We start from the raw sequence: 15,272 nt of genomic DNA, 5'->3' as shown, positions 1-15,272 counted from the left end.
CCTTTAATCCTTGTCCAGCACTTAAATACCAAGGCTGAAATCTTGGCTGCACAAAAGTCACTCTATGATGACAAGATCTTTCTAAGTTTAGATAAACAGGGAGGTAAACCGAGTTGTTGTTTAGCCAAGGGATACAAAGCTATTACACTCTTTCCACACAAATCTATCCCTCATGCCCTACTTTTGGTGCCCTACTCTGTCTATGAATCTCATTCTGGTATAGAGATGTCCAAATGTAAACATATTGGGCATTTATAGATGTGCTCTGGGAAGTGGGGAAGGGGAGCACTTTAATTAGCACAACTCCAAAAGTTGCACTAATTAAAAAGTGCCCAGTGTGTCACATGCATCAGCATCCCCACATTGAAAAATGGCAGCAGGGTACTTTGAACTAAAGCTCATTGAATGAACTTTAGTTTGAAACACCCATGCAATCATTTTTCAGCATGGGGATGCTGATGCATGTGACACTGGAGTCTGCTGGAACAGAGTCATTGGTGATGCATAGGGGGTACACGTGCACCCCCTGAAAGAAGCGCTGCTGACACTGCCAGTGGTGCCTGCAGGCAGTCACCACTCACCACCCCAGGCTCACCACTGACACTGTTGGTGGGGTCTGTGAGTGGACGGTCACTGTCCGCTGGTCGGCACTCGCCACGCCCTCCCCACCACCTCTGACTCTGCTGTGGCCGCCTGCAGGAGCTCCCTGTTCACCACTGCTGATGTTGCCACCACCTGCAGGCAGTTGCCATGCCCTCCCCCGCAGCCTCTGGGGGCATGCATCGTTCATGAGATCGGTAATTACCACATACCAGCAGAATCAGTTAATCGAGCCTGCTCTGACATGCCATAATTGCAGCACATCGAAGCAGCCTCCCTGCATGTGTAGAGGAGCCCTGTATTACCAGTGGGGTCTCTTGCTGCATTTGTATTAATGCCAGAAATTTCAGTTTTAACAGTAGTATCAGTGAGTAATTGCTGAAGGGAACTCACTCATCAATTATGAGAAAATTTAAAGCTGCTAGTGTTACCCATAATCTTTGTGATGAATTTTACCATGAGACTGCCTAACTTAATTTTTAATATTTCAGTTTCATTACTGATAAAGTTGATTATCTTTCCTTATTACAGTACAGGACTACTGAAACTATAGAAGATGAAAAATGGTACCTATATAAATCTTTTGAATCGGTCATGATTTCAACAAATATACTGCTCTGAGGCAAAGCTTTCCACCCTTTTTTCAAGTTTGCTGTTAAAGAAAAAAGATTTTTTATGTGTTTCACAAAATTTGTTGTAGTCTTTTTTGAGATAGTAAAATATTTTAAAAGTCCAAATGTTCCACTTCTGCAAATTTGGACTGGAGAGGTATGGGAGTGCTGCAAACTTCCTTCCTGCAAAATTCCTGAGCCCCTGAAATCCCTCCTCCTGGTATACTGTGGGGTTCAGGCTCTGCTGAACTGACTAGGCAGGCCAGAGGCAGTGTTATGGGGTCAATGAACATCTCCACAGCACTGTTCTCTCCTCTGAACCCAGGCATTAACATAGCACAAGCTAACATGGACCAAACATATTTAACTGGCCTACATTCCCTCTTCTTGATATGTACACCCTGGAAAAGAGGATTTCCAGAGGAACAATCTGGCAGTAGAATTTCTGGAAGTAGAGCTCTACTAGCAACATTATGGGGTCACTATGCTTCCAAGTGAAATGTCTTTGCTTTCATTGGCCTGCAGGAAGGAGATCCACAAGTTTGGTGCCCAATTCCTGCTGTTTCTATGGAGGAGAGCAAGTGAAAATGCCTGCTTCCCTACCAACAAAAGTATTTCCCAGCTTCTATGCAGCAGGAACCTGCAAAAGGGAAAGATCAGGTCCTAATTTCAATGTAAGGTGGATTTTGCACCTTTTTCAAAACCAACTTTACTTGGAAACCTCACATCAGGCAGGACACTGAGTAAATATTTACTTCTGCCATTTTTATTTCCATCCTCAGTCATTTGTTGTGCTTTTGAATAATACTAATCTAAGGCAAGTCCTTTATGGAAAACTAGGGGACACATGCTTCCTGCCTGGTGACTTGAAGGGAAGAAATGCTCACAGAAGATTTAAAATTCCATCATGTGCATCAACCTAAGCCGTACAGAATGTCTATACCCTGGAATATTTAAAAGTTAACTGAAAAATGGAAAAATGATTACATCTTTTAGTTATGCAATCAGCAATGGCATTTCTTGCTGTTTTATTCATTTCCAGTCCTCCAGGTATATCTAAGGTTTAAATTAAACCTTTGAGCTACCACTTTAATTGACTTCTAATATAGATCCATGGCCAACATTATGTATTTTCCTTCTTCGCTTCTGATAAGACTAAGCTAAGTCACTGACTACCATGGTACTTAGTTATCTTATGTAAAAGTGGGGTTTATTAAATATTGATGCTAAGTAGCTATATTATATATTACACCACTTATAATTAAGGTTACTTCATGCTTCCCAGTATAAAACCACTATATAAAAGTTTATTTGCTTAGCATTTTGAAGACCATAGGTGTTCTGGCTGAAATTTGCATGCTAGCTGCCTGCTTGAAGCTGATATTTTTGGAAATTGTCAGCCATATTAGTTCAGAGGCTTGGGGGAAAATATATTGTTTTATCAATAGTTTAAAAATTCTGGCAGCCACACCTTTTGGAAAATCAACATGCCCAGTGATTTAGATTATGCATCTGAAATTTGGCAGGGATTAGCCATTGCATCAGGATGTTCCTTCAATATCCTATGGAAAACTACTCAAATCTGGCCAAGTTGTAAGCCTTTGTAAAACTGCAATTTACATATGCTCAGTACAAACTTGCTCAGTACAAATTTGCTTCTAGAACTTGGAAGATTTTTTACTTCACCAATTATACTCAAACTTTTCACCATTCTTAATGCTGACCAGACTGCACAGGCATCATCACCACCACACCCCGCATGAAGCAAATAAGCCCCCTGCATCCACTCACAGCTGCGCACACACACGTAGCTCTCAGTTACACCCCTCTCTTCCTCCTGCTATAGGAGATGCTGTATAATTCAGATGCAAAGGGGACAAGGCTGCCACAGGAGAGAGAGGGAGTAAGAGGGCAAAGAGGTGAGGCTGGGAGTAAATGAGCAAGAGGAAGGAAGATCTGACTAGAGGGGTAACAAGGCAGCAGAGTGGCTGTGGTGGCAGCTATTGTTTTTTCCAAACCCTGTCTAAGGTCAGTGACTGTGGAGCTGCTGTCCTGGTCACCCTGCCTTAGTTATGCTACCCAATCTGACAAGGATCCAGGCCATAGAAGGAAAACTGAGAATATCTTGGCAAAGAAATTGAGACAAGCAGCAAGGAAAAGCAAGGACACTGTGTTCACCAGAGTATACCCGCTCCAGAGAATGGAATCCAGGCTACCTAAGGCTCATCATTACTTGAATTTGGCACATACCTGTATACCCAGACAAGTGCCTCATTTCCCTCTAAGGCTAGTCCACACAGAAGAAAATAATATACAATGGCTGTCAGAACAGCTGCTTGAACTATTGGAGTGGATCTCTAATTTCTAACTCTGCTGATGATCCAAGTGTCAACATGATGCTACATGATTTTGTTTTCAATTTGCTTATTTAAAAGTCTAGGAAAAACACAAAATACCACCTGCTATAAAAGGACATTATCAAGATTAAAAGAGAAACATTCAAAAGTTAGAAAAAGAATTAAGATTGCCTGTTCAACCTGGCTTTTGACCCTCTTGCACCTTTTGACCCTCTTGCACAATTGAGTTACGATACTTGCCTTTAATGACTTGGTCATATATAGGATTGCACCTCATTTCCTGCCTGGAGTGAACATGCTCTGGAAATAAATCGAGGTGTTCTTTGCACTCTTCACTGTAGAAATGTGCTATGTTTGTTGCGGAAGTTGGAAGGTATATAGTGAACAGGGCTGCCAGCTGTCCATAGAAAAAGGCCAAAAATGGTTGTCCGTAAAGTCCTTAAATAAACTGAGTTATCCATAAAAAAAAGTGCGAAACAGTGAGCTTGAGTGAACATCTGTTGTCAGAATGAGGCTGGATGCAATTGTTGATGGATAGACAGAGCAGAGCAGTGCCATATTGCATCTGTGTGGGAGTACAGCTTGGTGCCCTGGAGGGAGCCATCTTTCAGGGCTCTGGGATTACAGAAGTCTCCATAACCCATTCCACACACCCCAGCCACATGCTTTCACTGCATCCCAATGGCCATTGCCTGACTGTAATGGTTTGCTCACCTTGAAGGTAGGCAGGGTTGCATGGCCCTGAGCAGTCTGAGAGACTCAGCAAGATGGAGGGAGGAAAATAAAATTTATTTCCCCAGGCTTCCGGGTGAGGGTTCAAACCAGATTTAGAAAGTTGGCATTGCTTTCTTCTCTTTGCCCTAACTTCCCTGCTCCCATTCTGATCTGCCATGTACTGCACACAGAGGCAGACTCACCCATGCCTCAGATTGGTCACCCTTGATGCAAAACATATGTTAGTAAAAACCTATGTCAGCAATAAAAGTTTACAGATTGTTAGTAAAATGAATATTATTGGGTTGGCGACTCTAATAGTGAATGAAGCAGGGAACTGCAGGAAGAAAGGATGGCTGTCTTCTGGTTAAAACATTGAAGACTTCCATGGAGAAGTAGATTTTACACCTCCCTCTGTCACAGAATTCCTGTGACATGCTAAAAGAAGCAGTTAAATCAATTTTTCATGGATGGTGTTTCTCTTTTTTGGGGCACCTGACTTGAGAAGCTAAGGCATGATTTGCATAAATGCTAAGCATTCACTGCTGCAACAAACTCATTGGAAGCCATGTTCTAAATATATGCAGTACTATAAAATATACTTGTAAGTACTATGACAAATGTGTCACCCACAATTAATCTCTCCGTACTTGAGTATCCTATCTGTTAAATGGTGACTAAAACATTCATCTCACAGGAGTGTCATGAAAATGATTTCATTAATGTTTATGAGGCACTCAGATATTATAGAGATGCGAAAATCCAGTATGAAAATGACAAGGTTCTTTGGGTAAATCCAAAAATGAATAATTTTGTCTACTAAATGGGGTTGGAATAGGATGACATAATGTACAATGAAGATAAAAGAAAATATGAAAGAGGTGCTCATTAACTGGTTCACCCTGTACACTGAGAACGATAGTGGTTTTGTAGAAACATTGTATGCTATTATGTAATTAAAGACTGCCACAGTGCATATACACTGTGGGGTCATATTAAGGCGCAAAAGCAACATGTATTTGACGTTTCTAACCTTTAAATGTCTCACTTTGCAACTTTAATAATATTCTTTTAACATGAAGAGGTTTTTTGTACATAACAGTAAAAAATGTCAAAATAAAAAGCAGGTTGTAGCCGGTCTTTCCCTGACGCGGCCAACTCACTTTCAAGTAGACACCTGGATTCTGTCTCACTTGCCCCCTCTGTCCTCTCAGGGTCCCAGTCTCTTGTCTCATCTGCCACGCCTTGTTGTTATAATTGGACCGGCCTAATTACTGCCTTTACAGGTCAGCAAGGTTTTGTTTCAGGTCTTAGATCTTTGCTTAGGCTGAGGTGCCCTGGCCTTTGCCTGTTTTACTCTGACTGAGCCCCTCTACCTGAGGTCCACTGTCCCAGGACACTAGGCTCTTGGACCCCAGCTTCAGCCTTACCTTGTGGGCGCCTGGCATCTCAGCCCCGGACTTACCCTTCTCAAGCTCTGTGCCTTTAGCCTTAGTCTTGTACCTCACCGGCTCTAGGCTCCTTGGTGCCCCATCTTGCCCTCATGGGCCCTAGGTGGCCCGAGTCTTGCCCTCATGGGCTCTGGGCCCTTCAGCCCTGGTCTCGCTCTCATGGGCTCTGGGCCCCTTGGCTCAGCTCTCACTCTCATGAGCATTGGGTTTCTCGATCCCAGTCTCACTCTTGAGGAGGACTTATGGTTTCAGTCTTTTCTGCCACATGCTACAGTCCTTCAGCTGACAGCAGTGCTCCCCCCAGATTCTGTTTGTGGGCTCCACACTCCCAAACAAAAGATTTCACCCCGAATTTGGGTCAATGTTACACCGTGGTAATGAGCTAAAACATAAGGCCGAAATACTTAGCTTTGCTGCTGGGTAGCGCAGGGACTTCCTTGTAGCCCCCGGTAGTCTATAGCCCTTCCTCCTTGGCTGGTCAGGCTCCCATCTTGGTTTTATAAGGTCTCTAACCTCTCTCTAGGTCTCTTAACCCACTGCTTCCACCTCAAGGCTGTCAATCACTGGCTGCACTGTGCTGGCTGAACCTGGGACAGGTGGCCATTTTATTAAAAGGCCCTATGCTGTTATTAGTTCCTTGAAGTGCCTGGAGCCTACCAGCTGCTCCCTGGCTCACTCTCTCCTTCAGTGATGGGGTAGGAGCCACATTACATAGGTGCACTGGTATATATTAGGGCTGTGCAAAACAGCACCATTTCATTTTGACTTCCATTTTGCCACTTTGAAGGGACAGCATTTCATTTCATTTCATTCTGAAGCACTGTTTTATTTTGTCAAAACTGTTTCACTGTTTTGATGTGTTTCAATGTTTCACCTGTAGGCTATAATGGGGAATCATGAAAATACCTATAACTTTGTCATTTATTGCCTGATTTGGATGACAATTGCAAGGGTGGTAGCCCCTTCTGAGTGCATGAGGCCTGCCAAGTTTGAAGGAGATAGGTGCAGGGGTTTCTGGAAAACTGCACCTCAAACTGTTCAAAGCAAAACTCATATCACTTCTTGGCAGCAGCAACCTGCTGCCGTTCCATGTGCAGACCCGGGGGCCTGTACCACCCCCAGGAGGATCCTGGCACAGCCCTGCAGCCCTCCCAGGGAACGTGGGCCCCTGGATCTGCACGCAGGATGACAGCATGCTGCTGCTGTTGGCTGGAGCCAGCACCAGTCTTCCTGGCACTTGGCATGGGCTGTGTCCAGCGCCGGTTCCAGCCAGTAGTACCAGCCTGCCGTCGTCTTGCATCATCTGGGGGCTTGCAGCCAGAATCAATCAGAGAGCTGGAGGAAAGATTAGGGAGCTGGGAAATCCAACCAGGAACAGGGGGAATGTTCAGGGATCTGAATATTCTCCCAGCTCATGGTTCGATTCCCCCAGCTCTCTGATCATTTCCCCAGCTCTTCCTGGGGACTGTGGGCCCCTGGATCTGCACACTGGGTTTCGGCAGGTTGCTGCAGTTTCAGCAGCCTGCTAAAATCCTGTGTGCAGATTGGGTGCCTGTGTCCCCCCAGGAAGAGCTGGGGAAATGATCAGAGAGCTGGAGGAAGCGATCAGAGAGCTGGGGAATCGAACAGGGAGCTAGATACCAGTATCAGAGAGCAGTCCTTCCTCCCTTTTCCCCATCCCTCTCCTTAGTTTCTGTTTAGTTGCAGCAAGCTCAGCTTCAAAACTCAAAACGTTTCGAAACTTTCAAAACATTTTGAGTGCCCTCGTTTCGTTTCAAAGCTGTTTTGAAGCCTTTTGTTTCATTTCGATTTTGCTGTTTCAAGCGTGAAACACATCAAAACAGCTTCAAAAGGAAACACCCGTCAAAATTTTGCACAGCCCTAGTATATATCATGAAAGAAGAAACTGATGCAGTCCAGGATTAAGAGATATTTTACAAATTCCAAAGCATCTGAAACTATAAAAACTGCCAGTGATATTTACTAATTACAGTGTATCTAGCTTTATTAATTTATTAAGATCCTCCGTTCAGAACTGCAGTTCTCTTCTAATCACCTACTTCTTGATCAATAATACACATTTACATCTGTTCGTTTCATGATGTTTTGGGTTTAGAAAGAGGCAGATGTTGCTTGTTTAGGCAGTGATACATGGCAGACATTTTGCCAGGACTAGACACATCAAAGTTGTTGTATAGGCAAAGTAAAGTGTACATAAAACTAGACACCCACGCAAATTAAGTGTTTCCCAACATTTTTTGCTGAAAACTACAGAAAATAACTTGCAGTAAAAAATGAATTCCAAAATGTTTTGCTTCATGCAGAAATAATCTAAGAATAACAACAGACATTAAATTATTAACGTTAATCAAAATTAATTAATAATGAATATATGCATGAGCAGCAAATAATAAATAATCCCCTGTTTTGGCACTTGAGTGGTAAAGAAAAGACTGCCTGACCACATCTCTGTTAGTGGCCAAACTGCCCCAAATGGGGCAGGGTGGAGCAGCAGGGGGCTAAGTTTCCAATTCTCACTGCACTGGACCTTGAAACAGGTTGCTAGACCAAGGTGAAAAATATCCAGAGACAGAGAGAACAGTTCCTGTGTATGCTGGGGAACTTTAGCATCTCAATCTGACCAGAGGCTGAACACTTACTCCAGCAATGCACTGAAGCATGTGAATTGTTTGACTGAAGTCAGTACTTAAGTTAAGCATGTGTTTCAGCTTTTTGTTTGTTCAGGATCAGAATTATCAGTACATTACAGAATCAAGCCATAGAGAAAATAAGAGCACAATCTCTCTTGAAGTCATCTTAACATGCTGCAGCCTTAGAGTACTATTTGTCTAGGACCCCATGTAACTAACAGTCTAGCTAATAATAAGCATTTAACTCTAATTACTTTTTGGTAATAATGAAAAGTGCATTACAGCCCCAAACTAAAACCTTATTTCCTTTTTATATATAATGTTAGGAACTTTCATTGGAGATTTTTTTTTTCATATGAACCTGAGATCCAATTCCTTCCTCCATACTTGGCAATCTTTTTAAAATTTCCTCCCAAACAACCTGTACTCTCTCCTTCTCAAAAACAAGATAGACTTTGTTTGACCACAATTTTAGCTATAACTGGTGTTATTTTTGGTGCTTGAGCTGACCACATTTCAGTCTGAAGCTATCCATACTGCATATTTGAAGTGATAGCTCTGAGTATGGGTATAGATCTGAGGTTTTATGAAAGCCAGTTTATATTTATTGGTTTCTGAATTTCTCAGTTGATTAATTCCGTTGAGTTAATATATTAGTATATAAAGCTGATGCTTACTAGTCTTAATTAGAAATAAGCTGCAGAGATAATTTCACTTTTACTTTCATACTTCGTGTCTAACACTGTTCATATAAGCCATGTTTACAGTTGCGTGCGTACTATCTAGCCTTTTGCCACTGGGTGACAGCCAAAGCATGAAAACAAAAGCCTTATTCAGAAAAAAGGAATCCTTGCACTGCTATATGAATATCAAGTGAATTATCCAAATCAGAACAGAAGCAGCTTAGCTAACTCTCTGTCTGACCTCACTCCTATCTAATGAGGGAATCATGCCCAAAACCCTGAGGTATATGTTTCTGTCCTAGACACAGCACACACAGTAAATGCTGACTTGCGTTTTGGAACAGGTGAAGTTTGTTTGTTTGTTTTGTAAGCTATATGATTCTGACTTTACAAAACCAGTCAGAGAGCAGTAACTCTGAACAGAGCATCAGTCTTTCTCTTTAGCTGGGGAAAGAGAAGGGGAAAGAAGAGATAAGTACCTGCTTATAGACAGATTAATGAAACTGGAATTTTTGTTTTCAAGACAAAATACTAACAACATTCCTATTAAGGAGAGCTTCAAATATGTCTTTTAAACACTTAGAATCATAGAAAGTTAGGCCTGGAAGGGACCTCAGGAGGTCACCTAGTCCAACCCCCTGCTCAAAGCAGGACCATCTCCAACCAAATCATTACAACCAACTCTTTGTCTAGCTGGGACTTGAAAAACTTCAAGGATAGAGATTCCACTACCTCTCTAGATAACCTGGTCCAGCGTTTTACTACCCTCCTAGTAAGAAAATTCTTCCTAATATCTAACGCAAATTTCCCTTGCTGCAACTTGAGACTTTTGCTCCTTCTTCTGCCATCTGCCACCACTGAGAACAGTCCAGTTCCATCCTCTTTCAAACCCCCCTTCACATAGTTGAAAGTTGCTATTGAATCCCCTCTTAGTCTCCTCTTCTGTAGACTAAATAAACCCAGCTCCCTCAGTCTTTCCTCATAAGTCATGTGCTCCAGCTCCCTCATTCTTTTAGCTGTCCTCTGCTGGACCCTCTCCAATTTGTCCACATCATTTCTGAAGTGGGGGCCTCAAAACTGAACATGCTACTCCAGATGTGGCCACACCAGTGCTGAACAGAGGAGAATAATCACTTCCCTTGACCTGCTGGCAACGCTCCTACCAATGCATCCCAGTATGCCATTAGCCTCCTTGGCAACAAGGGCATAGTGTTGGCTCATATTCAACTTATTGTCCACTGTAACCCCTTTTCTAAAGAGCTGCTGCCCAGCCAGGCAGCTCCCAGCCCATACTGGTGCATGGGTTTGTTCCGTCCTAAGTGCAAGACTTTGCACTTGTCTTTGTTGAACCTCATGAGAATAAGGCCCAGTCCTCCAATTTGTCAAGGTCACTCTGTATCCTAGCCCTACCCTCCAGTGTAGCTACTACTCCCCGCAGCTTGATGTCATCTGCAAACTTCCCAAGGATGCAATCTGCACTTCTTCCAGGTCGCTGATGAAGACATTGAACAAAACCAGCCCCAGGAACAACCCATGGAGCACTCCACTTCTTATCTGCTACCAACTAGACATCGAGTCATTGATTACTACCCTCTGAGCCTGATCCGCCAGCCAGTTTTCTATCCACCTTACAGTCTATTCATCCAGCCTGCACTTCCTTAGCTTGCCTGCAAAAATGTTGTGGGAAACCATTTCAAAAGCCCTGCAAAAATCAAGGTATAACACATCCACTGGTCCCCCTGCCAGTCACCTCATCATAGAAAGTAATCAGGTTGGTCAGGCATGACTTGCTTTTGATGAATCCATGCTGACTGTTCTTAATCACCATCTTCTCCTCCAAGTGCTTAGAAATGGATTCCTTGAGGATCTGCTTCATGGGTTAGAGTCAGATAAAACCAATAACTTTAAAGATTTATCCAAGTCTTTCAAGAATACAAACCTTTTTCTTCCTATTAATTTTCCTTTTGAAATATTTATGTTTAAATATAGAATAATCTACCATAAAACATACTGTTTTACTGTAAATATAATCTATGGGAAGTAAAAAACAAAACAAAACAAAAAAAACTACCACTGAATAAAGCTCACAATAACTTAAATTTGAAACCTAGAAATGTGCTTTCACTGTGAAACAACTGAGAAAGTAATAGCTACTAGGGCTGTGCGAGGCTTCAGACCATGCTTCGGATCTGGAGAAGCTTGTCCAGATCGAAACGCTGGCTTCGTTAGGCTTTCTGAAGTGGTTTGGAGCTTCTGAACCACTTTGGAAAAGCTTCGGAGCCGCCTCGGAGATCCGGCCATAGGGTATAATGGGGAATCAATGAAATATCTATAACTTCGTTGTTTTTTGTCTGATTTGGATGACACTTGCAGGGGTGGTAGCCCCTCCTGAAAGCATGAAGCCTGCCAAGTTGCAAGAAGATTGGGGTAGGGGTTCAGGGGAACTGCACCCCAAATTCTTGAAAGCAAAACTCATGTCACATGTATGTGTTACACCACAGGGCCTCAGCAGGGGCCACCACTCCTGAAGTTTTCACCCCCATGTGGTGCACTCTATGTGATACAGTTCCCCCTGAACCCCTGCACCGATCTTATTGAAACTTGGTGGGCTTCAAGCTCTTAGCAGGGGCTACGACCCCTACAAGTTTCATCCAAATCAGACAAAAAACAACAAAGTTATAAATGTTTCATTGATTCCCCATGATACCCTATGGCCGGATCTCTGAGGTGGCTCCGAAACCTCAGAGCTGCTTCAGTCGGATCAAAGCAGGAACCCTGTCCAGAGGTCCGGATCGGATCACTGGCATCCAAAGCAGCTGGATCCGAAGCCGGATTGAATAGCTGCCTACTCGCACAGACCTAATAGCTACCATGATGCAATGGATGTCATACTAGTGCATCAGGTAGTGACTCAATATTCTGCACTGTTTGATATGAAAACGTCATTACACACTACAAATCCCTTTACATATTCCCCATTTATGTCAAACAACTATTCTGTAACCTACATGAGCTATCTGATGAACACTATACTTTATGTCTGTTTTTATTTTGTATAAGAATCTTTACATTCATGTTAAACATCCAGGCTTAGCCCAAACATTTTATTTGCATTCTTGCCAGGATTTTTCATACAAACAAATACATTAAGTAATTAAAATACTATGAAGTTAAACAACTTACATCATATTTTCAGGTTCAGCTGCACAAGATCCCACTGCTTTGGTGACATTCACTAGAAGTGCCTGATTGGTTCCAGTAAGTAAATTAACCAGAGGTGGTATGCCAGAACATTTACGGATAATAGCTCGATTTATCGGCTCTTGGCAACATTCCCCTAGTGCTCCAACAACATTCACAAGTACTTCTTCAGGCTGATCAGTTAGCAGTGCTACCAAAGTTTCTATGACTTTGAATTCCTGAAATCTAAGTAAAAGAAAGAAAAAAAAACATTATTTCCATTATATTAATGTTACAAGATAATGCTTTCATTTTTATGATGTAGTTATAGTGTTAAAGCAATGCCTTCAGTATTAATTGATCAAACATAGTTAATGAAAATATAGAGTGCAGTTATTTATTTTGATTTTTAAGCTATTAATTAAGAGAAAAATAGAAAATAAAGAATATAAAATAATCATTTATTTCTGAATTAATCACTCACCATCAAAAAGACTCACCATGAGCACTGGTGTATTTTCCTAATTTTAAATCTCAGTGAATAGACGTAAAATTTAATTAAGAGTTAAAAACCTACTTTTGCAAAGCCTAGATACAGGCCATAGGACATGGTATTTCATATAGCTGACTGGCTCAGAACATTAAAGTAATCTACTTGAATTAAGGCTGTAATTTTAAAATGTAATTAGTCTTATTTTAGGCAGAGATAAAAGCTATTACATCTGTTGGATTTTATGTCTATGGATTACATATGATGACTGGTTTGTGTGGTTGTCACAGTATGCTCTCAGGTTGAATTAGAACTAGATTGTATTTACACATTGCTTGTTTGCTTATTTCATACTTACGAATCTAATTTCTAGTTAAAATTAAATTTTCTGGGCCAAATCCTAACTAAATTACAATAAGCACAAGTTAGGTCACTTAAAATTCACCTTTATATACTCCTGATCTTGCTGTCTGCAGACGGGTGCCTTTAAGGCATCCTAGGCCCCTGGCAGATGTTACACTTAAGACAGGATGGACCAGTTAATAACATCTTGAGTGTGTTTACATGAGCCGTTTTACTGAGCAGTAAGTTTACTGTGCAGTAAGCATGCACATCTAATCATGCACATGCTTACTGCACAGCATACTTTGCTAATCCCAAGTAAATTTGCTACATGCAAATGCAAGGAGCAAATTTACTTGCAATTAGTTACTGCTCAGTAGCGCTTGTGTAGATGTCTGACTGGGAGCAAATCTGCTCCTGGTCAGCTGACTAGCAGGGGACAAGAGATTTCTCTCTGCCCCCGGTAGCCACCAGCTGCTGGGGTAGGGTCTATGTTTCCCTGCCCCAGCAGTAGGGAGCTCCAAGCCCCGCTGATCTGAGATTGTGATTGGGGAGTGGGGGCTGGGAGATCTTTATCTCCCAGACCCTGCTTCATTATCACGATTGGAGAGTGGGGGACTGGGAGATCCTTATCTTCCAGCCAGAGCCCCAATACTACAGAGCTCAGACTGGGAGCTAAGGATCTCCCAGTGCTGCCACTGTGGTTGTAGAGCTGGTGCTGGGAGTTCCCTGCTGGTGGGGGCTGAGGAGCCTGTTCCCTGCCCATCTTCATGATCACTGAGCTGAACAGGGAACAGGATCCCTAGCCTGTTCTCCACTCAGCTCAGCAACCATGTAGCTGAGTGGGGAACAGGCTCTCCAGCCCCTGCCCTAAGATTGCATAGTGGGGACTGGGAACTGTCTCTGTCACAGGCAAGTCCCAGACCCATGCCCCAATTGGATGATCAAGGTGTGGGGCTTGGAAAGAGCTGCATGGGAGGGGTAGATCCTAGTCCCCTGCCCTGATCTGCTGGTGGGAAAGCTAGCAACAAGCCCCCAGCTGAATGGGGAATCCCACCAGTGGAGCAGGGCAGAGAGCTGGGACCTGCTGTTCCCCTGCAGCTCTTTCCAAGTCCCCTGCCCCCAGTCGGGGAGCTGGGGCCAGGAGGTCCCTGCCACTGGGGCAGGCGAACATTATTTCTGCCCTGGCAGCAGGCAGTCGCTCGAGGGCAGGAAGCAATGTCCCAGATCTGGCCAGAAGACAATGGTCTCCTGGCCCAATGCTCCCTGCTAGCACCCAAGGAGAGTCCAGCGCCTCCCCCTGATGGGAGCGCAGGCCCACTGCAGGGCCTCAGGAAGTGGGAGTAGTTTGCAAATCTGTTCCCACTTCCCTGGATGTGTGGATGCCTGCCCAGGAGCATTTACTTGCAAGTTCTAATGCATGGGTAGACACACGCCTTAAGTAGTAACCTGGCTACATGTCCATAAAATTAATAATGTGATAAAACAGGAAATAAACCACAAAATGATTATACAAAATTTGTAATAATTTTATGGCTGGTGCCCATTGCACCTTAAGCTGTGCTCCCAAGGTTTGAAAGGCTCCAGTGTACTCCAAGCTTTGGGAGCGCTAGTTCATTGATCAGCACTTCCAGCCCTCAGAGCACACTGCAGGCTTGAAGGAATGTGCTTCCATGGCTTGTGCGCCAGTCTGCTGATCTTTGCTGCCATGGCTGAGAGTGACAGGCAGCTGATCAGTGCTCCCACCCTCAGAAGTGCACCGAAGCCCCAAAGGGCTCGATACTTCCTGGTGCAGGGGAACCTGAGATCATGATCCTGAGCTCCCCCTGCACCAGCAATAGGGTGCAATTTGGATCTGATCCCCAATTCCACAACTGCATTTTCTGTCATGCACATGTAGCATGACAGAAGGTATGACTGTTGGGACTGGAGATCAGACCTCATTACACTTTTGAACAAACATCTATCAACAGCCTTAAGTGCAGTTTTGGTGCAGTTCCAACTTAAATTGAGCTGCAACAGCCATAAAGGGCCAAAGATGCACCCAAACATTGGCAGATTATAAATTTGTTTCCTTTTTCCTGCGGAACCAACAGTAAGGAAAGCAGAGTCCTTATGTTTCAGCTCTACACAGATTTCATAGATTTCATAGACATTAGGGGTGGAAGGGACCTCGGGAGATCATCGAGTCCA

General features: G+C 43.2%; 1 protein-coding gene across 2 annotated transcripts in view; it reads right to left on the bottom strand.

Moving 5' to 3' along the window:
- The window catches only part of ARMC4 (armadillo repeat containing 4), a 181,739-nt gene that overhangs the window by 84,854 nt on the left and 81,613 nt on the right, over window positions 1-15,272 (bottom strand). For both annotated transcript variants that reach the window (XM_019531524.1, XM_019531533.1), the window contains one exon: window positions 12,251-12,493. In XM_019531524.1, coding sequence (XP_019387069.1) covers window positions 12,251-12,493 — 243 coding nt within the window. The remainder of the gene's footprint in view (window positions 1-12,250; window positions 12,494-15,272) is intronic.

The sequence above is a fragment of the Crocodylus porosus genome, unplaced genomic scaffold (assembly GCF_001723895.1).
Source record: "Crocodylus porosus isolate Cpor-Errol unplaced genomic scaffold, CroPor_comp1, whole genome shotgun sequence".
NCBI lineage: Eukaryota > Metazoa > Chordata > Crocodylia > Crocodylidae > Crocodylus > Crocodylus porosus.
Note: the sequence above shows the minus strand (reverse complement) of the source record. Positions and strands in the feature narration are given on the sequence as shown.